Source organism: Pteropus alecto, unplaced genomic scaffold, assembly GCF_000325575.1.
Source record: "Pteropus alecto unplaced genomic scaffold, ASM32557v1 scaffold44, whole genome shotgun sequence".
NCBI classification, from domain to species: Eukaryota; Metazoa; Chordata; class Mammalia; order Chiroptera; family Pteropodidae; genus Pteropus; species Pteropus alecto.
This window is the reverse complement of record NW_006436812.1, coordinates 6,855,096-6,878,360: the sequence shown is the minus strand read 5'-3', so window position 1 is coordinate 6,878,360 and position 23,265 is coordinate 6,855,096. Positions and strand designations below refer to the sequence as shown.

Sequence of the window (23,265 nt, the reverse complement as noted above, 5' to 3'; positions counted from 1 at the left end):
CTATGATTATAAGCACTGCACAGCTTCTTTGGCTGTAGAGTTAGAAAGTGCAGAAGAAAACTTTAACTTTGTCTTTAACTTGGTTACAGTTCTTATAAAGTAGGCAAGACACAATATTCAGTAAATGTCTTCTGGGAGGATCTTAGAACCTTATAACTAGACCTGGTCCCATCCCCCTGTGGTGGCCCCAGCTGCCCCCATGCATTTGAGGACCAGTGAGGGAAGAGGGCAGGGTGAGAGAGGTGCTAGTGGCGCCCATGTGGCCCCGAATGAACAGCTTGTGGTTTTCTCTACTACTGAGAAAGCCATTGTTTTGTGCACAGTTGTAAATCATTTATTTTCATTATTATTAGAGCATTCCTGTGTGTGAATATGCAGTAGCTTTTTAACTTACTGTCGATGAGCACTTGGGTAGTTGACAGTTTTGGTTTTATGAATAAAGCTGCTGTAAACATTACATATCTTTTAATGGGGCATCTGGAGCACACACGTTGGCTTTAGAAGTTATTGCGCTTGCTGCAATTTAGACAGTTACGAATAGGGCTTACAGTAGTTACGTGCCCGCCAGTTGCTGTGGCCTCTGGTTGCTCCCCATCCTCAGCAGCACCTGGCATTATCTGCTTTTTCATATTCGTTTTCTGGAGGGTATGGAGTGGAACATTGGTTCGGGATAGTTCTTACTAGTTTTTCCCAGGTGGCTCAAAACTATGAGCACCTTTTGCACCTTTTCTTGCTTTTCTTGCCCATTTAGGGTTCCTGTTTTGTGAAGTGCCTGTTCAAGTCTTTTGCCCATTTGTTTATTGCAGGAGTCTATAAACTTTTTCTGTAAAAGGCCAGATAATAAAAAAATTTTTGACTTATAGGCTGTATGGTCTTGGTGGCTGCTGCTCAGCTCTGCTGTTGTAGTGTAAAGTGGCACATATGTGAGTAGGATCTGGCCTTTCCTGGCCTATTGGTCCTGGTGTCTGTCTTTTTCTTACTGATTTGTAGCAGTTCTTTATATATTTTAAGTATGAGTCCTTTGTCCCATATGTGGATCGCAAGTATCTGTTTTCTACTCTGTAGGTTGTCTTTTAGTTTCCTAGTGTTATCTTTGAGGAACAGATCTTTTTAATTCTACTATAGTCTGGTTTATCTGTTTTTCTTTTGTGGTTAGCACTTCTGTGTTGTTTAAGAAGTCAACTTACTCCATAGCTATGATGTTTACTTCTGCTTTTCTTTAAAGCCCATTGTTTTGCTTTCATATTCAGATCCGTTATCTCTCTATAAGTGATCTTTTGTGTGTGGTGTGAGGTAAGGATAATTTTCTCTATATTGATATTCAGTTGAATCAGTCTCATTTTGAAAAGATTCCTCCTTCCTCCACTGCCCAGGTATCACATTGATCCCATGAGGTGGCTACTGGAACATTTGAAATCACACACGTAGTTGCAGCACACTTCTACTGGAAAGCGCCATTTGCATCCTTGGTTCTGGGGCTGCCCATGGCCATGTGTCAGAAAGTGTCATTTCTGTTTTGCTTTTGCAGATCCCACTTGCACAGCCAGTCTGTCGTCACAGTCATAGGTGGCGAGGAGCATTTTGAGGACTATGGTGAGGGCAGTGAAGCGGAGCTGTCCCCAGAGACCCTCTGCAATGGGGAGAATGGCTGCAGAGACCCCACTTTTCTCATCTCCAGGTAATTCAGCCCTGCACTGGTGCACGTGTCCTCCTCCTTAGTCTCCCCATGTTTAGTTGTAGGGAAGTTTCCCCTTTGGTTCACAAAAACTTGTTCTATTTGCTGTAATATAATTAGTATACCATAGTCAAAATTTTAAGATTTATACCTAGGTGAAAGTTGCCTGAAGTTTCTCTTATCCAGTTATATTCCCACGTCACTCTACATTTATAAGGAGGCCTCAACTGAGCCATGTGGCCCAGAGCCTGTGTTGGATCTCATTATGGTTTGTAGCTGGCTTTGAGGGAAGCTATATGTATGTATACATGTGGAAACATTTAAGTTCTGCTCTCTTAGCAAATTTCAATTATATAACACGGTGTCATCAACTGTAGTCATATTTTACATTAGATCCTCAGACCTCATTCATCTTATAGCTAAAAATCTGTGCCCTTTGACTAGCCTCTGAGGGAGCCTTTGCTATCACAATCGATTCTTTGAATTAATTTCGTTATAGTAACCTGACATCCCAAAACTGTCTGAAAAGTTCTGGCTTTTAATAAACAGCACCGTGATATCTGAAGGGCAAGATCCTTGCTTACAGAGCTGGTTACTCCCTGGCTCTCTTTCCTCATAGGGCTACACAGGAGGCCCTGGGAGAAAGCCAGCACTCGTATCCGAATGAGGGGCCTGAGTGTGCTGTGTCCCATGGGCTTGGCAGCCTTTCGCTCATGGCCGGCCCATCGGAGAACGTGCCTGCCTCTAGGAGAGACCCTTCAGTCTCCTCTCACATTTGCACTCAGTTCTTGAAACTCTCCATCTTTGTTGACAGCAGAGGCCAAGTATCTTTAAACTGGCACTTGCAAGATTCTTCCTTTGCCCAGACTGTTACCCAGGCCTAGAGGACCTGGGTGGATGGCAATACCAGGAGGGTCTGCCTGACTGGCTCCCCCTTTGCTTTCTTCATGTGCTGTTCCCTAAGCTTCCCACTATCGTCGGGTGAGAAACCCTCCAAAGGTGGCCCTGGGAGTGCAAGTTAGTGAAGCGGTGAGCTTGCTTTCAGCAGCTCTCCTCTTCTGATAAGAATGCTTTTGGTTGGTGTTCAAATCAAGGCCAAAGGACTTGGCATTGCTAAGTGTGTGTTTCTGTCCTGCTTTGGTAATCTCTTCCTATTCGTTTAGTTTGTCTCTGTCTCTTGTCCAGTGTTTCACTGTTTTCTGTCTCTCAAGTGTGATTTCTATGGTATAATTGATATTTCGCTTTAATCTTTCTTTAAATTGAACTTCCAAATTGGCTGTTAAAAGCCCACGGGTCCTTATGACCCAGGGATGTTGCTGCCCATTGAAATTAGATCACAGAAGAGCCAATAGAATTCTGACTTTTTAACAAAGGTATTAAAAATGACAAAATTCCTGGCGATTCTAGTGGTTTTTAGAGCAGTTATTAGAGTAGTTATAGTACAGTGAGTTAAACTCCACCTGGAGATTTGCTTTGCTCTCCCATTGATGAGTTTTTGACAAAGGAGGAAGCAGTGTCTCCAGGCACTTACTTGTTCAGGGTTTTCCTTTTACAGTGAAGCTGATGGGCTACCCCATTTCCTCTGAGTACCTGACCAGGAAGGAGTGGGTATGTGGCTGAGTCCCTTGTGGCTCGAACTGATACATGTCATAGGTCCTAGAGATGACATTGAGGAAGGTGGGTTCGACACAGCAGTCTAAAAGAGCCAGAATCTTTTACAGCCAGTTACCTGACAACATGCTTTTGCCCAGCCAACTTTAGCCTTGTGTGGAGTCACAGGTAACCCAACGGGTCCTTGCTGTCTCCTGAACTGATGCTTCTCGTCTCTCTAGCTCTGACCCGCTTGCCACAAAGCTGCACAGCATCCTCACTGATGAGGCTTTTGAGTTTTACTGTAGCCAGTGCCACAAACAAATCAACCGCCTAGAGGATCTTTCTGCTCGCCTGAATGATCTTGAAAAGAATAGGTAACTGACCTAGTGCCTGGCCTTGTTCTGTGTTCAAGGGTAAGGGGGACTCTTGCCCCTATCTCTCCCAGGCTGGTCCAGCCAACTCTGGGAGGGGAGGCTTCCTCTGGAGGCTGGGCCTGAATTGTGGTCCAAAGGTGAGCGTGCATACTCGGAACTCTTCCCTGGCCCTGCCCTGCCCTCCCTGCATGTGCTGGCCTGTGTTTAGTGCCCTTCGCCCTCCTTGCTCCCTTGTGCATGTGGCAGCCTAATCAGCTTCTTCTGTTTCTATGGAGGAAACAATCTTTAGACACTATGTATCCTGCATGCAGAAATCTAGCCTTGCGGAAATCCAGCCTGTGAAAGAAAGTCTGTGCTTAGATACTTTCTTCATTTTATTAAAAGATTTCTTTGAGAGTCACGTGGAATAGCATTGGGAAATTTAAAGTAAGATTTTTGTCTTTAAAAAGATTTGTAGTCAACTTTCAGAAATGTTGGTTTAATTCAAGTGTGCATTCTCTAGGTGAGCCCCTCCCCTGAACTCGCTTTTGTAAGGTTGCCCTAGACTATTGTTACCAGGAGAATCCAGCTTTGCTACCTTGTTTTTAAAACAGGCAATCAGGACCCCAGCATGTGCTGCTACTCCTTACTCCTCCTCAGTCAGATCTCTTCATCTCCTGGGACCAGTTTGTATCAGACCATTTGCTTCCCTCTCTGTCTCCGATACCCCACCCCAGCTCAGGTCAGCGTTCTAGGAATGGACACTTCCTTTTGCTGGCTCCTCACAACTTTATAAACTCTAGTTATATATGTAAAACAGTTTTTGGGTAGGTTGTACATATAGACATGCCCATGAAGCATATTGTTGATTTAGCTTGTTATATGGGCAAGCCCCAGGGCGGGCCACTTAGAGCACAGAAAGGGCTGGTACATGCTGATTGGTACTATGGGCTCCCAGTTGACAATCCAGGGTGGGTTCCTAGAAGAAGGGATCTTGGACTAGTGGTCGGTAGGTTACCTAAAAGATGGCAGGAATGTGAACCCACTTATGTATCTTGAGGAATCTGCCCCTTTAGAGCCTCAGCCAAGGCCAGCTCAGTCTTCTTGGTGGATCCTAATGGCTCCAGTCCTGTTGTACCTGCTCTTCTACCTCTAGTTCCAATTCCAGCACATCTTTGACGCCTTTTTTAATGTTCCGCACAACACTCAGAACACAGGCTGGAGTCCAGCAAATGCACGGTCAGGTGGAAAGGATGGGACGGGACTTCAGCATTTGTGGCCTGTCAGCAACTTCAGAGAGAAGCCCAGTGGGGTCCCAGCAGCAATGATAAGAAACAGGAAGTGCTCTTCGATGGAGGCCTTCCAGGGAGACTTGAGAAAATGTGGTGCCTGGTGATTCCAAAGACCCACTGGCCTCTGTTTTATGGAAAACTGATTTCACCTTGTGTATATTTACCTGGGTGCTCTGGTGAGGGGTCATTTGTCCTTTCCATGTGGAGACTTGCCTTCCTGCTAAGTGGGTTCCAATATGGGTATGTCATCTCTCGTTCTCTGAAGATTTTTGATGTAGAAGTGACCTTTTTCCATGTGGAGAATCTGCCCCAGGACTCTCAGGGTCACCTCTGCCAGGCTTTGTGGAGCAGAGAATAGACGAATGGGGCTAAGTATGGCTGGCAAGTCCAGTGTGATCTCACCTCCAGTTTCAGCCACTTGTTCCCTAAGACAGACTCTACCAACGTTGGTTAAATCATTATTATAATCAGGACACAACTGTCAGGAAATGTCTCCCTAGACACTTATTTTAGGAGATCTGAATCTCGCCTGTTGATTTCCATGGAATTGCCTCAAAATAAATGTATTTTGCGGAAGGTAAAAGGTGATTTAGACCAAACCATATCTGGAAGATTTGATGTCAGATGTAATTTCCACCCAGTGATCCTCAGAAGATGCCAACTATCATATTTTCCAGGTTCTACAGAAATTTTATAGAAATCTGCTTTACCCAGAGGTATATTTTCATATTATAAACTCTGTCACTGGAGTGCCATTCTAGTTTCTGAGTGGTCAGTTAGGAAAATTGAACAGTGAGTCTGTTCAAGCCTATTAGTTTCAGGGAGTCTCAGTAACATTTGGATGAAATTGGATTTGTGTTAAAATATATAGTATCGGTCAGGGCCCAGTCAGGGGAGCCACACAGTAATTTAAACATGGAACGTTTAATAAAAAGAATTACAACAGAGATTGGCTAGTAAGAGTAGAGGGAACTCGGAAGAATACAGTACTAGCATCTCAGCCCACCAAGGACTGAGATCCGACCCTGCTGCCGAAGGTGTGGCCATGGCAAACTGTGGTGATGTACTGGGGGAACTTGTTGGAAATCTACCTTCTAGAATTTGCTGGAAATCTTCTCTATGGCTGCCAGGAAAGCTATTCATTGGGAGAGGTCTCACCAAAGGCATTTTGCTATAAAAACTGTGTCAGGCGAAGCTGCTGGGCACTGGGTACTGCAGAGTACTGGCACCAGGGAAGTTACCCAGGTGGGATTTTGGAGTGCGAAGGATCAGTGCCTAAGTTAAAACCAATGACAACACTTTGCTGTTATAAATAGGCCCGTGTCACGTTTCATATAAGGGCCTCTGATGGCCAACTGGCTTTAAAAGCATTTGGGATGTGGCATCAGCCTATGGCTTGGACCCAGTTCAGCCAGCTAAGAGGTCCAGGCACTGGGATTGGCCTCTGAACTGAGGTCTGACTGTGGCTCCATGGGAGGTTTCTTTGGGCATGGAATACTGCGATTTGTTGAAGTCTTGATAAGCCCCTGAGGTTGTTCCTATGTCCCTGAATGTTTTGCTGACTGGGCCTTTCTATGCATGGAGCTGGCCTCACGAGCGGGGTGCTGCATGCCTGTGGACGCACCCCCATCCCCATATCTCTTCAGCCTGAATTTCCTGTTTCCTCCCTTTCCTCCCTGTCTGTTCTCTGACATGATTTTCCTGTTTATTTTGATTTTGCATAGTCCAAAGAAGCGGCTCTCCAGCAAGAAGGTGGCAAGGTAAGAGACCATTGGTTACTTATTGAGATGTTCTGAAATGTCTCACTAATATAGCTCTTTGGAAAAATATGTTTAGAAAATACTGTTTTCCAAGGTATTTTTAAAAACTTATGAAAGTTACTTCTCATGGTTTGCAATTGAAAATAATTTGAGGGGTTGGGTTGTGAAAAGCATTTCCAAAGCTGTGGGTTGAAACGTCATTGTCACCAAGTTTATATTGAAAGCTTTTGGCATTCCTCCTGTTTTATTGAGTCTTCAGCACAAGGTCTGGAAGGGGACTGATGTTTGCTGTAGGTTAACCCACTGGTAGAGGGAGTCTGTGAGGGGCCTAATCCCACAGAGCCAGAATGTGATGGAGCCTGGGTCTGGGTATGCCTCTTTCAAAGGCCGCACCCTTCTCGCTGGTTCCCCAAGGTGAGAAGGGGAAGGAGATGAGCCTAACTCTGGGTTTTCTAAAGAATAATGCTTTTGTGACCATTTCTTCATTTTTCAGTTTTGTATACTACCTATTAGCTTCCTGTAGTGATAGATGACAGCACATACATTTATCCTCTCCCCTGCTATGTTAGCTCTAAAGAAAACTTTCACAGGGTTTATAAGATGCCAGTGTTCTTCAGCAGAAGCCATGTAACATGTTTCTGTATTTCCTTTAGATAAGTCATTGCTTCTCCTGGGGTCACTGATTTTCTTCATGCTTTTATTTGCTTCATCTTCTGTGCCACTCCTGTTTCCTCTGCCCAGCCCTCTTACAGGGCCACGAGGCAGCCCTGTGCCTATGTAGATGTTCCCTCCTAGAGGCTCTTTGCAATCTGGATATTTGTTTCAGGTGTTGGACCATTTCACTCCCTGATCCTGTGTCTTCCCTATTTTTTTTAATCTCCATTTTTTTTGTCTAGCACATATTTCTGTATCTTCTTGAGAAAACAAGTGCCCAGGAGATAAATTTCTGAGACCTTGCTAGATAATTTATTCTTTTAGTTTGGCTTGGTATAGAATTCTGGATTGTAAATAATTTCTCTTTAGAGTTTTTGAAGGCATTGCTCATTATATTTTAGTACTAGGGCTACTACTGAGATCTAATGCTTTCTGATTTTTCTTCATGAGGATTTTTCCCTCTGGAAGCTTTTAAAATAATTTCTTTATCCTTGTAGTTCAGAAATTTTATGAGTCTTGTGAGTCTTTCTCATTAATTACTCTGGGCTAAACGAAAGACATGCTGTTCCAGTCTGGAAGCTTCTGTCTCTTAGTTCTCAGGACCTTTCTCGAGCTGTTTCTTTGACAGTGTCCTCTGTTCCACTTCCTGCTCCTTCTGGGACTGCTGCTTGTAGCCCTGCATGCCTTTGTTTTTGCCACTCCTGTCCCTCTCCATGCACTGGCTCTGTCTCCTATGATGCATCTACCACCAACTCTTCCTCTACCTCTCTTCCCTGAGTTCTCATCTGGGCTCCGTCCTTCAAATAACAGGGGATGTGCTCTCTGCGCGTATTGGAGTGGTAGCTCACAGCTGGCCAGTGGCCTCTGGCCACCATGTGGTGTGGAAAGACCCCTGTGTCAGCAGGTTTTTTCTCCAACCAGGTTTACAGTTTCCCCAGAGTGGAGTCCTGCCTGGCTGCTGGCATTTGGAGAATTGTGCTGGGCCCACTATTTAGTCTGCAGCCTGTGGGTGCATTCCTTTTGTAGCCCATGTGTCCTGAGTCTAGCAGAGCCTTCTTTTCAAGGGTGTGGTAGACACCACCCCTCCAACCCTCTGTACTCATCTCTGCTGCCCTATGCTCGGGTGCCGGTCCTTCCTGGGTTCACCGGAGGGAACTGGCCAGCTTCCATCGTCACACTAGCTGGCTGTGGCCCACTTCCCTCTGTTCTCCAGTGCCCAGTGCCCTGGACATCTCTTTCCTGGTGCCATCTCCTTTTCTGCTCTCCTTGTCCTGGAGGATATAAACCTTTGTTTTTCTTTTTCTATCATCTTAAGGGCTTGGATCTGGAGGAAGCAGAGGCAGTAGTCATCAATCCACCTTCTCCTCTCGTTTTCTTTATCACCCCTTTTAGGATATCATCCAAGTTCTTAGGGATGTAATATTAATTCCAACCCACACTTTACTAGTTTTAGCATTACTTTCTGTCTCACTTGCATCCTTTACCCTAAACAGTCTACACAGCTGGTGAAACTAAGGAAGGTAAAAATCTAGCTGAGTCATCTCCTCTCAGTCTCCCATGTTTGGGACATGTAGAGATCCTGGGGCTGGTCGGGGCCCAGACTGCCTCAGTTGTTGGGCTTTGTTTGCTCCCTCCTTTGAAACACCCTGTGAGAGCTTGATTTTTCCTTCACAAATACCCTTTGATATAGAAAAGTCCAATCTGCGGGTTTAGAGTTTTCAAACAGAGATATATTCTGCAGCCTGTACATATATACCATGTAGGTGGAATTTTAATCTGCTGCTATTTTGCCCTTAACAATGCCACTAGAATTCTAAGGAAACTCAAAATAACTTGTAATTTCATTCCTCACAGTGATTTAGTCCTTTGCATGTGGGCTTATGGCTGGATTATGAGTTTTGGAGCCACCAGCTCTGGCCTCTGTGTCCTGGCTGTGTGCCTAACCTGCATAGAGATGGCTCTGGGATTGGTGTACATGTGAGGACCCTGAGGCACTGGCACAGAGCTGGCTTCGGGATGGGGGAGGGGCGCCAGCAAGGTCACCAAACGGCAGAAAGCAGATCTTGGTTAGATGACACTGAGTGTGCAGTCCTGGCACCTGGTGGTCTACCTGCCAGACTTTACCTGCCTCCCTTTGGGATGATCAGGCACTTCCTACAGTCCCCTCTCCTGGCGGGTCTCCTGAGTTGGGATGAGTTTAAACAAACAAGCTCCTCATCTACTATGCCTAGGAACCTTGGCCTTCCCCTGAGGTGGTCACATGCTGGGGTCACACATTTCAGAGGGAACTGGCCAGCTTGGAGACTGGGTGTGACCTCCTGTCCCCAGGTTCAGCGGTTCAAAAGTGCTCTGAGCCCCTAGTAGGAGGTCAGATCGGATGACAGGCCCCACGCCATAGTCCCTCCTAAACACGGTCTCTGCATCTGGGGTGGGCAGCTTCCTGTCCTGGGATTGGCATCAGGAGCTCATGTTTGGAGTCAAGGTCATGGGTGTTTGAGAACAGCAATTGGATGAAAACATGATGGCCCCGTCTGACATTCTGCCCTTTGGGTTCAGCACCCTTCAGGGAATCCAGTGAAATTGATAGAAAGGTGCTCATATGTCCCACCCATGGTACATGTTGGGGACTCATGGTCCCCATGGATGAAGATGCCCCTTTTTTTTGTTTCCCTTAGAACATTCTTGGGAAAAAAAATTTAAGAAGTGTACAAGCTCAGTCAGGACTAAAATGGAAATAGAACTTGATACCTGTGATAAAGATAATATAGAAATTTCAGTGTGATTTTCAGTGGCATTTTATTGAATTCTTACCCTGTGCTATGTCCTTAGCAGAGCTATCATATATATAAAACCTCATTTAAACCCTGTAATAGCCTGCAGGTCCCCATTTTATAGGAGAATAAGGCTCAGAGAGGGTGAATGGCTTTCTCAAGGTCATACAGCTCTGAGCATCAAAGTGTCAACTCAGACCCTGGGCCAGTACATACAGACTCTGTCCAAATGTTCTGAGAGTTTTACAGGTAAATTACAGTTGGTATAGTGTCACCACAACTAATAAGATTGTCTGTAGGGTGATTCTGAACATGTATTTGCTGATCACCTGCTAAGGCGCCAGTGACCAAAGATCAAAGGAAGGAGCTCCAAGGGTGTGGAGCTCCCAGCGGGGTTTTGCAGGACGGCCAGGGCCAGCGCCCATCTGAGCCCTAGGTTGTGCGGCACCTGGCGTGGCCCATAGGGCTGAAGAGCTGTGTTCACTAGTGCCAGGTTCTTGGAGCTGCTGTGGCAGAGGGCAGTCACACCAGTGTTCCTTCCAAGGAGGGACCCTGAGAGACCTCTGGTTTCTCACTGTTGCTTCCACAAGGAGTACATTTGAAAATCAAATATTAAGATGCATGTAGGTGACATTGTATGTACAGGCGTGATCCTGAATTAGTATTTCACAGACCTGCAGCAGAAGATGAAATTATTTCTTATCACAGCAAGGAACGGCATCATGTTTATTGCCTGAGTACAAAGTACCCTCACCCCATCAGCTGGTGGGGAAGGAAGCCAGGCCTGTCAGGCTCCAAAGAGCAGCAGGAGGTCTCTGCAGATCCAGACCCAGAGTGCAGCCAGCTTGCCCCAGTCCCTCGATAACAGTGTCCTGCTCAAAACTCTCTTCAGTGGAGGCTGCTGGGTTTTGCTCTTCAGGCTGACCTAGAAATGCTCATGCTTGAAGAACTTGTCATTTGGCTCTCCACTTTCTTTTCTCTCTCTTTTCTGCTAAAGGACCTTCTATGGACTGGGCTGTTGTTTCTTCTCCACAGGCACCTGCACCAGTCAGGGGCCCTGACAATGGAGGCCCTGCAGGACCCTCCCCCAGACCCTGTGGAGGGTATGGACGAGGACATTGCAGACAAGGTAGGCCCTGGACAGTGGGACCAAAGGACCATGTGTAGACAACACAAACAACCAGTCTCTGGACATGTGCTGGGTGCTGTGGCCTCTGGGTGTGGGCTGTTTGGGGATATGTTAGGTGAGGTGCATTTAGGGTGCCAGGACTTATCTTGGCAAGCACAGCAGAAAGTGGTTGGTGATGGCACCATAAGGGCTAATCCGATCCTCCAACAGCCCTCCTGTTCTCCATCATTTCACGTACGTGGAAGGGAACTGAGAGGATGGGAACAGAGCAGTGAGTGCCAGCGGCTGTCAACCTGCATTTGTATATGGTCAGCTCAGGGTGCACTGACACTCATCAGAGACTTAGCTCACCAGGGCCCCTGGAGGCAGGGTCTGGGGAGAGTTGAGGTTTCAGGGAGGAGGGTACTTGGTTTGCAGTGATTACAGAGCCAAACAACGTGTGGAGTGAGCTGTTCCCTGAGAGAGGCAAATGGGCTGTGTGGGGTTGCACAGTCATCTGTGATAAAGGCCCTGAGCTTCTCAAGAACCAGCTTCAGAAAGAATATACCCCTTACCCCCGCTTGTCCCCCCTCACCTCCTATCCTTCATCACCTCTTCCTGTCCCCTCTCACCTCCTCTGGGACTTTCTCTCTCCAGCACCTCCAACATCTGCTCTGTAGAGTCCTCTCTGGCTCTCACAGCTGGCCTTCCCTCCTCCTACCACATGTGTGGTTATCTGTCTCCCATCTAGTTAGTGAGCTTCCTGAGGAGGGGGGGACCAGACTCTGGGCCTTTCTGTTCCTTGAGTCTCCCAGCACATGCTGCTTCCATGGTCTGGGTCTGGCAGAGAGCTGGTGCCTCTGCCTGTGGGGGGCCCATAGCCTGGCTGCCCCAAGCGCCATCACAGATCCATCACAAAAGTGTTATCAGGTCATCGCAGGCCTCTCTAGGCCCGTGTTGACATCTGCTCTTGTGATTTTGAGGCCATGGAGTGCTCCCTGTCCTTACTTACGCCTGTGGGACTGCGCTACCTTGTTTATGAGGACAGTATCCATGAGCAAGATAGACCCAGCTCTACCGAGTGACCGCTGCTGCTTCTAAACAGTTGGCTTGGGGGTGTGGACTCCTTGATTCTCAAGCCACTATCTTCCTCCCAAGGTTGTTTTCCTGGAGAAGCGGGTGTCAGAGCTAGAGAAGGACACCGCTGCCAATGGGGAACTGCACAGCCGGCTGAGGCAGGAAAACCTCCAGCTGGTGCACAGGTGAGTATGGCATAGTTCTCTTGGCTTCACAGAACAAGGGCGTGGCTGCTGCACAGAGGTTGGCTCTCATCTGGAGCTGTCCTCCTTCCCACTGCTGGGTACCAACCCTGGGGATGGTGCCAGGTGGCCTTTTGAGCATGGCTCTGACTTAGTTCTGCCGTTGGCCCATGTAGGGCCCCCGAGGAAAGAGCAAGGGGAGGGCACCCTTCACCCCACAAAAGCAGCTGTGGCTAGCACCCACACCACCCATACAAAGCACCTGGTGGAGGCCTGGCCTCAGGGGCAGCTGCGCCTTCGTGAAGAGAGGAGATGCTCTGAGATTCCATTGTGGGGTCTCTGGCTTGTGTTCCTATTCCTGAGAGCCCATCCAGAGGAAATACTGCCGACCACAGGCCCTTGTTCCTGGACACAGTTGGCTCTGACAGTTGCTGTGCTTTGCTCACTTCTCTCATATTACCTGGTTTCACCTTTATCATCCCTGTGAAGCGGATACTGCTACTGTCCCCATTTCACAGATGCGGAAACTGAGGCTAAGGAAGCTTAGGTGATTGCCCAGGGCCTCAAGCAAGTGGGGGCTTTAGAGATGGGAGCCAGTGCCTCCAGAGCCGCCTGCAGTGGGAGCATGACCTGTCTTTGGAGCATGTGGGTCCTTGCAGGTGCTTAGCCATAGAAACAAGAAACAAGTAGGAACTGCTGGGTACATGGTGGGGTGCACAGTCTGATTCCAATGATGAGAGTGCTAAGGAAGATAAAATGCATGTGCGAAGTGCAGAGTAACTACTGTGTTTACATGGAGGAGGTGAGGGCTACTTCCCTTATCCTCGTATGGACTTTTCATAAACTACTCTGTGAGTTGTAGCATTTTGAAACTAGTGCTGTGCCACCTCATGTTGTTTGCAGCAGTATGCATCTCGTGCAGAGCACAACGAGCTTGGCCCAGAAGCATCAGTTTTTTCTGGCTGTGCTGCCCGCATGCAGTTGGTACTGTGGGGCGAGGCAGTGGGGAGACCTAAGGGGCATGAGAGAAGCAGGAAGCATGGTGTGTGGGGGATCTGCACGAGAGATCTGTCCTCACCAGGCTGCGGAGGCCAAAGCCTGGCTCCGCCACACACTCTGTGACTTCAGGCAAGGGCCCCATCCCCACAGCCTTGGTTTCCACACCCATGACCTGAGTGGACTCAGAGCGCTCAGAACAGCACTGGACACTGCACAAACTCGCACGGCATACACATAATAGGCTCCAGGGGATGCTTAGCTTCTGCTATAGTGTTTTCATCCTGGATAGTACTGACCTTTGTGGCCTATTCTTTAGTGTTAGGAGGTCAGTCTACTGTTTGGAAGCTAAGAAGTGGAACACACCATGCCATTGTGGGTATAACTCACACGTTGCTTTAACGGAGTAAAAATAAATGCTCTTGTGAAGTTGAGACCCTGATCTTGGGGTTCTCACAGGAAGGCCTGCCTGGGCCCTGCTGTAGAGCTGGGGGTGAAGTCCACCACGTCCGTGGAGGGGCTTGGGTTCCCTTGACCAGGGAAGACTGGATGGGCCACTAGAAACCTTTCTCAAGCCAACTGGTAAGATTTAGTCTAATCTGATGGGCACTTATCAGTTACCCACATATGCTGTGGAAAGTCCATGTTCCACCTCACCCCAGGGTCAGCCACGTCCTGCTACTGTGGATGTTTCTTCTGATGTTGGCCCCAGTTCTAAACAACATGCTTCTGCTGCTGTTTCATGGTGTTTTCTCGTGTGTAACATTGTCAGCCGACGATGGCCTTTGGTACAGCTCTCCTTCCACTATCCCAGGAATTCCACATGCTTCCTCTGCATTTTGTTCTTTACTTTCTGGATTCCACATTTTCCATTTTACTCATATTCTGAGGACATTTTTGATGGTTGCCTGGGAAATGATGCACAGGAGCAGTTTCTTTGACACCTCGCATGCTGAAACTGTTTCACCCTCCACTGACAGTGGGGCTGGAGCTGGGATTCTAGTTAGAAGTAGGTTCCCTTAGAACTTGGTGGCTCTGCTGCCTCTAACCCAAGCTGCATTCGGGACACCTGGTGCCACTGAGTAACCCCGTTGTCATCCTGGACACGAGAGGGCCTCCTCCTGTTTCCTGTACTGGGCATGTGGTTTCAGCTTTTAAATCTGGAAAGCATGCCCCTCAGCTTCAGGAAGGTTTCTAGAATTATTTCTCCATACGGTGTCTTTCATTTTCTCATCTATCTGAACTTCTGTTAATCAAATATTAGATTTTCTGGACCTTTTTCTCATTTTCTTGACTTTCTTATTTTTTTTCCTCTTTTTTTTTTTTTCCTATGCAATATCTTTGGTTTTCTCCTACAACACTTCTACTGAATTAAATTTTCTCATATTTTTAATTTCTAAGTTACTTTTTATCATCTCTTTCTTCTGTGACACACCCCTATACCCAAGCTGCATTCGGGACACCTGGTGCCACTGAGTAACCCCGTTGTCATCCTGGACACGAGAGGGCCTCCTCCTGTTTCCTGTACTGGGCATGTGGTTTCAGCTTTTAAATCTGGAAAGCATGCCCCTCAGCTTCAGGAAGGTTTCTAGAATTATTTCTCCATACGGTGTCTTTCATTTTCTCATCTATCTGAACTTCTGTTAATCAAATATTAGATTTTCTGGACCTTTTTCTCATTTTCTTGACTTTCTTATTTTTTTTCCTCTTTTTTTTTTTTTTTCCTATGCAATATCTTTGGTTTTCTCCTACAACACTTCTACTGAATTAAATTTTCTCATATTTTTAATTTCTAAGTTACTTTTTATCATCTCTTTCTTCTGTGACATCACCCCTATTTTGTGGATGATGTATATTTTCTTTGAGGCCCTATTTTTCTGTTTGCTTTGGTCACTTTGTGTTAAAAGCTTTCCTGTGGTAGCTAGTGATCTTCGGCCATCTATTCTTAGGTGTGAAATGCTAAGAAGTAGATGAGAAGAAGCCGCTTGTGTGGAGACAGCTCATGGGCTCTGTGCCATCCATGGGCAGGGCCTGCAGCCCTTCTCTGTGGGATAGTCAGTGCCTGTTCCTGTGGGTGAGCCTGGTAGTCTAGGAGGGGGCCAGAGTCCGGGCCCCCAATGTGGACATTCCCTTTGTCCTCATGTTCTTGCTGACACCTGCTCTGACCTCTAATGTGGGTGACTTGGGTGGGGGCTAGTCTGTATACCAGGTGCCCAACCTGAAGTGTCAGTGCAGGGTGCCTCAGAGGCACTGGTGGGCTTGTGTCTCCTGTCCACATACCACCCTCAGTGTGGAGAGCGGAGGCTGTAGGGTAGGGGTGTACCTCTCGCTTCAGACTTGCCGTTGACCAGAGCTGTGAGTGGGAAGTCTCACAGCCTTCTTGTCCTCCAGGTAGGGCAGCTCTCTTGGGGTTGATATAGCATCTAGGCCCTGGTAGAAGCACAGAAAGTCTCTCACCTCTTCCCTTGGCCTTCACAGAGCCAATGCCCTTGAGGAGCAGTTGAAGGAGCAGGAGCTGAGAGCCTGTGAGATGGTCCTGGAAGAGACACGGAAGCAGAAGGAGCTCTTGTGCAAGATGGAGAGAGAAAAGAGCATCGAGATCGAGAACCTACAGGCCAGGTAGGCGAGGCTGCCACGACTCTCCAGAACAGTCAGTAAGAAAATGCAATAGACACTTTCATGAATGACAGCACCCCTGACCCCAGGAAGGTATAGTGTCTAGGAATAAATTTGATTAGGAAAAGTAGAAAACCTATGTGAAGAAAACTGTAAAACTGTAACAAAGGCCACAAAAGAGCTGAATTCAAAAACTGACCCTATGTGGATGTCAGTTTCTCTCAGTCTATCCCTCGTAGATGTTATCTCAGTCAAAATATCAATCTTATTTTAAGGCAATTTGACAATATCACCTTTATACTCCTCTGGAGGCATGAGCCTTAGGTGAGTCAGAATAGAGTCAGAAATAGAGGGGGAGCAGAGAAAGGAGATGAGCACACTGTATATAAAACTGAGCTTGAAGGCACGGGAGGTGCAGGCAGCCCCATGCTGCTCAGGGACGGCAGTGCCGCATTCAGGCACATGGCACACACTCACAATTACACATGTAAACAACAGCTCTATTAAAATGCTGTTTGTAAAAGAAAATCCACAAACAGCTTCGCAGAGAAATGGTGTTGTAAAAGGTTATTTTAGATTTCCTTCCTATTCTTACTCCCAGAGCTCTTCCCTTAAGTGGGTAGTGAGGGTCGGGGTAGTTCATAAAGTTTTTTGTTGTTGTTATTTTGTTTTTTTAACTGAATCAGTACCACTTTTAGAATTCAAAATACACTAGTCTTAAATATTCATGAAAGAGGACTATACGTTCTTTAGTTTGTGTTTCTCTTCAGCTCTTAAAGCTGGGAAGATACACTTCAACTTTGTCTAAGAAAAGCTCTTGGGCATTTTCAAAATTGGGGGTAGCAGGAGGGGGCTGCACACAGAACTATGCCCAGGTCACCCTGGACAGGGAGGCCTCCTTCCATGCAGACACAGTGGGGTGTCACCATCTGGGACAGCCAGGCCTGGGCAGCCAAGACATTACAGTTTAGTGGACTAAAAGAAAGCTTTATGTTTCCTTGGTTTTTGCTGGTAGCCTCTCCTTTGGGTCTTCTCCACTGGAGTTGCAGGTGCCAGGAGGCAGGACCGTCCTGCTTTCCAACGTCTGCCCACACCAGAGCCTCTAGGCCAGCAGGACAGCAGCCTGGAGGGACACTCGGTGGACAGGGTCTCATGAGGACTTCGGGGAGCAAGTTCACTCAGTATCATTCCTTCTTCTGAGCAAACCTGCTGCCTGCCCTGTGCACCTAGGGTCAGTGGCTCTGTGTGCCTAGACCCCATTGGCCTCCTGCAGCTCCCTGGGAGTGTGGTGGGGAGAGGAGGCCTGTGGTTCCTGTAGGGCTGCTGAGGCCTTCAGAGGTCCCTGCAGCCTTGGGTCAGGACCCTGAGGTCAGCCCAGCACGAGGGCTTCCCCAGCATGGCCTCAGCCCCTCATAGTATGCAGGAAGACCCTCCTCAGTAAGGGGGACTGCAGAGTAACAGGATGGTGAGGATAACTGAATTATTGAAAGGAACCAGGGCTCCTTGGGGAAAGGGCTGAGTCTGTGGCTGGAACAGGGTGAAAACCAGCAGAGCCTGGAGTATCTTGTAGTGCCAGAAAGTAGGGAAGTGCTCAAATAAATCATATACACACAGCGATGGGGCATGTCTCAGGGATGTGGGCCAACTGAAGGTCAAAGCTGGAACAGTTTGAACACCGCACTCATAATGATACTATTGGACCACAACCTAAAGTGTAACTAAGTGTAATGCTATAATGATAAATAAATGCGGAAAAGACACAAATTATCCTTGCAGAGGAATTCCAAATAATACATGGAGATGCCCCCTTTGGGGGTAGCACTGAGTGTTCTCCTCCCCTGGAGTGTGGGCTAGACTCAGTGACTAGCTTCCAGAGGACAGAGAATGGACGAGAAAGGTAGAACTTGACAGAGGAGACACCTGGCAGACATACCTTGACCAAGTGATCCAGGTTAATATTACCCGTGATGAGTCATGTGGACTCAGGCCCCTCCGATCTGACGTGACAAGAGGGGTACCTCACCTCTATGGGATTCTTCCCAAACCCATAATCTATCTAATCATGAGGAAATACCAGACAGACTCAACTCGAGGGACATTCTACCAAATATATAACCAGAACTGCTCAAAACTGTCAAGGTCATGAAAAACCAGGAAAGTCTGAGACTGCCCCAGACCAGAGGGGACAAAAGAGACTACTAAGTGCAATGTCCTGGGTGGGATGCTGGGCAGAGAGGGCACTGGTGGAAAAGCTGAACCATGTCCATGATTTGGTGACCAGAGTGTCCCAGTGTGAGTTTGGGCCATGACAAACATGCTGCAGTGATGAGTGGATGTTATGAGGGGAAGCCAAAATAGGCCGAGTGCCACAGGGACCCTGCACTGTGTCTGCAACTGCTCTGTAAACCTGAAATTATTCTGAAGCCCGAAGTGTATTTAACAACCATGCTGGCCTATGGAGAAACACTGGCTTAGAGCACTTGCATGGGTGCATAAGGGTTGAGCTGCGGATGTGGAAGAGTAGCCTCAGTGGATCCCTGGGCAGCCCCAAGTGAGGTTTCCAAGATGCTTGGCCTCCCTAGTCCCAAGGATACACATTCCTGGGGAGTGAGTCCCAGCCTCATTCTATGTCCCAGGCTACAGCAGCTGGATGAGGAGAACAGTGAGCTGAGGTCCTGCACACCCTGTCTGAAGGCCAACATCGAACGCCTGGAGGAGGTAAGCTGCCAGCCAGGAGCATTGAGCAGGCAGGGCCAGGCTCTACATTGTGTGTACACCGAGGTGAGCCAGGCCGGCCTATGGGCTTTCCCACACCCTCTGTGCCTGATGCCTACCGGGGGATCAGGATATGCTGAGATAAGTTCTTTAAAGCAGGGCAGCCGCAAGGGGTGCAGTCAGCCAAGAGGTGCACTGCAGGCCGGGGAACTGTGCCTCTCCGAAGAACAGGCTGGGCCCTACTGGACCTGTGTATGAGGGAACAAGCTCAGCTCAGGCTGTCATCCCTTGCTGGAAGGTGCTGAATGCTCATTGGCTTCTCAGCTTTCCCATGGACCTTGAATCTTTGGGTCCAGAAGTTCATGCTTAGGTTGACCCATGATCTGAATCAAGAGATGATGTCCTTGAGGGGCCAACTTCAGCTGGACCCCTTATTCTCCATTCTGCAGATGTTCACTGAGAGGCCTCTCCTACCCCGTTCTCCCGTTCCTGCCAAGTGTCCCCTGGGAAGCTCTGAACCCTGAGCACATCCTGGCTGCCATGAGCAACACCTGCTGAGTGGTCTCGGGTCAGGTCCTGCTCTTGCCTCCCCCTAGAAAGTCCCAATGCAGGGGAACATCTGCACCAAAAGAGCTCTACCTGCCTCATGCACTGCGCTCTGGGTCAGCCCAGGCCCTTAGCACACACCTCCGCCAGGATAGACGCAGCCCCATGGACATCAGTGGACTGAGACTGGTGGGACGTGCAGCTGAGGAAAGCCAAGTGTATGAGGTGGTAGGTGAGGTGTGTTCGCAGCAAATGTTTCACTTTTGCAGGAGAAGCAGAAGCTGCTGGATGAGATTGAAGAGTTGTTGCTGCGGCTCAGTGATGAGCAGGAGAACAGGAGGAAGCTGGGGGACAGGCTGAGTCATGAGAGGCACCAGTTCCAGAGGGACAAGGAAGCAACCCAGGAGGTAAGCAGGGGCCCTGGCTGTCACTCACCCAGCTTCCAGTATCCATAGGGCTCATCTGGAGTAAGCCGGGCACCTGTAGCTTTTAATTATTGTGCTAGACGGAAGTGCTGGGTATGTGGTGGCATTTCGGAAGTGTAGCGTTGTCATCCTCCCGAGAAATGGTGTTCAGGCCAATGCAGAGGTTCTGATGCGGGGAGCTGGGCTGATACTGCTCACCCTGTGGCTTCTCACACAGCTAATCGAGGACCTGCGCAAGCAGCTGGAGCACTTGCAGCTTTTCAAACTGGAGGCCGAGCAGAGGAGGGGCCGGAGCAGCAGTGTGGGCCTGCAGGAATATAACAGCCGCACCCGGGAGAGCGAGCTTGAGCAGGAGGTCCGCAGGCTGAAGCAGGTGCTGCTGGGCAGATACCCTCACACCCTGCAGGGGCCTCCGGGCGGCTGGCATGGGAAAAAGGGGTACACGGGGGAACCACAGCCCAGGAATGACACTGTCATGTCACCCACCCCAGGATAACCGTAACCTGAAGGAGCAGAATGATGAGCTCAACGGACAGATCATAAACCTTAGCATCCAAGGTGCTAAGAACCTCTTTTCCACATCCTTTTCTGAGTCCCTAGCTGCAGAAATCAGCTCAGTCTCCCGTGATGAGGTAACGTACCCACTCTCCCAGGCCCAGGACTCTAAGGTACCCGCAGTCTCTGTGCCCAGTGCTGACCCCTTGCTCCTCCTACAGCTCATGGAAGCAATTCAGAAGCAGGAAGAGATCAACTTCCGCCTGCAGGACTACATTGACAGGATCATTGTGGCCATCATGGAGACCAACCCATCCATCCTGGAGGTCAAGTAGAGGCAGGAAGGCCCAGCCTAGGCTGCTTCCGGACTCCACTAACAGCCCAGAGACGGCCACGGCACACACGGGCCAAGACCAGCAGGTCCCATGCCCACTCAGCCTAGAGCACACAGCTAGGCTGGGGCGCATAAAGACGGGGCCATGGAGGAGGGGGAAGGAAAGGGAAGCCCTGGGACTGGACCCCACAGCAGGGGTTGGGCCTGCCCTCAGCTCTGGCCTTTCCCTGCTACCCTCTGCAGAGATGTGGGGACAGTGTTTCAGGCTGGGATGGACCCCTCATGAGCTCCCTCCCAAGTGGCAGATCCTCCTGCCCCTGCCCTACTTGGGGAGAAAGGAAGGAAATGGACCTCCGTCCGGGGTGCTTCCACCTAGGCCTGCACAGGTTTTCTGACCTGGTGCTTCAGCTGTTCCTGGACAGCGTAGGGACCCCAGGACCCTCCATGCCAGACGTGGTAGTATGGACAGGTGGTGTGGCCAGTGCGTGTTAGGGTCTGACCAGGAGCTGCAGGACCGCCCCCCTGCAACTTTCCTAGGGCTGTCTGCCAGCCAGAAGGGGCATCTCAGTCCAGCTTCACACCCAGAGGCCTCTGGCCATGCAGCTGTTCCCATGGTTAGACCCTCACTGCAATGACCCTTGGGGGCTCTGATGCCCCTATGGGGCTGGGGCAGGAGCCTCTGCTGTCACATCAAGACTTGAGAGTCTAACTGTGTGGAACGTGCTATCTGCATGGGGTGGACATCGCCAGCCTCCTCTGACTGCTAGGGTGCAGGCCGGACCTGGTAAGGTCCTGCTTCCCCATGGTTGTGACCTTCCTGGCCTCCTGGAGTTTCCCCCTCCCTGTGCAGATTTTGGCTGTCCTCATTGAAGTCCCCATTTCCCAGGACAGAGTCCAAATGTTTCCTCTGGGAGTCTGAAGTTATTAGAAGTTGTCCTTCTTCCCCAGGTGCATTCTGCAGGAGGCTGGGCTGTGCAGGCTCTCCAAGGACACAGAACTAAAGTAGAGAACAAGGCCTTCCCAGCAGCTTGGTTGTTTCTTGAAAGAGGCCTTTGCCTGGCTCTGAGCTGCCACTGCCCAGTGCCTGCACTACCAGGAGCAGCAGTGTCACTCCCACAGGGATGCTGGGCCTGCCCCTCTGAGCCCAAGCACTGGTCAGGAGCCTCCGGGATCTCGCAGGTGGGCCAAGACCCCACCCACAGTCTGGCCACTGCTGTATACGAATGTGTGAGATGTGTGTATGTGTGTGTGTGTGAGCATGTGTGTTATCCAGTGTCCCTCCACCCTCCACGTGGCCCACCTTCTACACTAAGATTTAAGACGTTGCCTCGTATTGTACATTTGGGGGAAAGCCTTGGTGTAAATCAGTGTAAACTTGGAGGAGAGATTTTTCTATCATGTAGAGTAGGTATTTTTTATAGATTGAAGGTTGATCAATTTTTTAATACTTCCAAGAGAAAACTATCTGTGTATACACATGAAATATATATATATATATGTATGATAATAAATACTGGAACTATGCTTTCTGCGCCCAGCCCCGCCCTGCTGATGCAGCTTTGGGGTCTGTTTCTGTCCATCACTCAGAAGTACTGTAACTGTAAATATGAACTGCTGGGAGATGTTTCACACAAACACTCAGGCACTGACCTGTACATTGACCCTGCTTCCATCCTCTCAAGAAAGACTCTTCCAGGCAGAGTGACAGCAGCTTGGATGCAGAAGGGCGAAGTCAGGACAATGTCACTACAGATTAAAGCTGTTGCTGCACACGTAGAGGCCGACTCCTTCCTCTGTGGGGGCCGAAGGGTGGGGTGGGGGTGCCACTGGCCTGTCCTGGCATCCCCCACAGGTGTTTGAGGGGTTGGGGGTCATGTGTCACCTGAGTTCAGATAGCAGGAGACCACCTGGTCAAGCCAGCCCCTCCTGGCCTTGATGTGAACCTCCTGAAGGCCCCAGGATGGCATCTGCAGGCTAGGCCCCTAGCAGCACTCAGCCAAGGGCCCTCTTGGGGTGGGGGCCATGTGATGGGCTCCAGGAGCCATTGAGTTGACGGTAGGACCTGTCCCCTAAGTGCAGCCTGGTTTCCAGCATGGCACCAAGGGCTGGCCCAGCTGAGGAGGGGTTAGCATCACAAGTTTCTGGGGCTCATGAACAAGATGTGCCTTTGGGACAAGTAATCAGGAATAAAGAGAAGGGCTCCAGGAGAAGCCACGCACAAAATACCCAAAGCGAAGGCACAGAAAAGGCGAAGACCCCAGTGGGACTGGGCCCAAAGGATGGGAGGCCAGGCCCAGAGGAGAGCTCAGTTGTCATGGTAGTCACAGGGACACCACCAGGGTTACTAAAGGTAAGTGACCAAATCTGATTTGAAGGGGGATTGTTAGCCAAAAGTCCCCAGCCCAGGTGTCCACAGGAGTGGCAAACTGCATTCCTTCCCTACCCTGCACACTGAGCTACCTACATACCAGACAGACAGAGAAACAGGCCAAGGGAGGCTGAGGACTCTGGCCCTAACTGTTGCCAATCGGGCTAATGACCTGAGGGTGGTGATGGGTGGACACAGCCTGACCTGCAGGATGCAGAGACCCCAGGCCTCATCCTCAGCTGGGGATGCAGCAGGACTCTAAGGGTCTAGGATGCTGTGTGGCATAGCACTGAGGAAGAAACTTG

At 49.1% G+C, this 23,265-nt stretch overlaps 1 protein-coding gene across 1 annotated transcript in view; it reads left to right on the top strand.

Annotated features, from left to right (window-relative positions):
* RAB11FIP3 (RAB11 family interacting protein 3) overlaps positions 1-22,368 on the top strand; it is a 75,829-nt gene extending 53,461 nt beyond the window's left edge. Inside the window, exons 5-15 of the mRNA XM_015591216.2 lie at positions 1,529-1,678; positions 3,508-3,642; positions 6,638-6,673; positions 11,134-11,227; positions 12,365-12,468; positions 15,940-16,080; positions 18,714-18,795; positions 19,608-19,745; positions 19,981-20,136; positions 20,255-20,395; positions 20,480-22,368. Of these exons, the coding sequence (XP_015446702.1) occupies positions 1,529-1,678; positions 3,508-3,642; positions 6,638-6,673; positions 11,134-11,227; positions 12,365-12,468; positions 15,940-16,080; positions 18,714-18,795; positions 19,608-19,745; positions 19,981-20,136; positions 20,255-20,395; positions 20,480-20,593 (1,291 nt within the window). The 3' untranslated portion in view covers positions 20,594-22,368. The remainder of the gene's footprint in view (positions 1-1,528; positions 1,679-3,507; positions 3,643-6,637; positions 6,674-11,133; positions 11,228-12,364; positions 12,469-15,939; positions 16,081-18,713; positions 18,796-19,607; positions 19,746-19,980; positions 20,137-20,254; positions 20,396-20,479) is intronic.
* Positions 22,369-23,265: the final 897 nt, after the last annotated feature.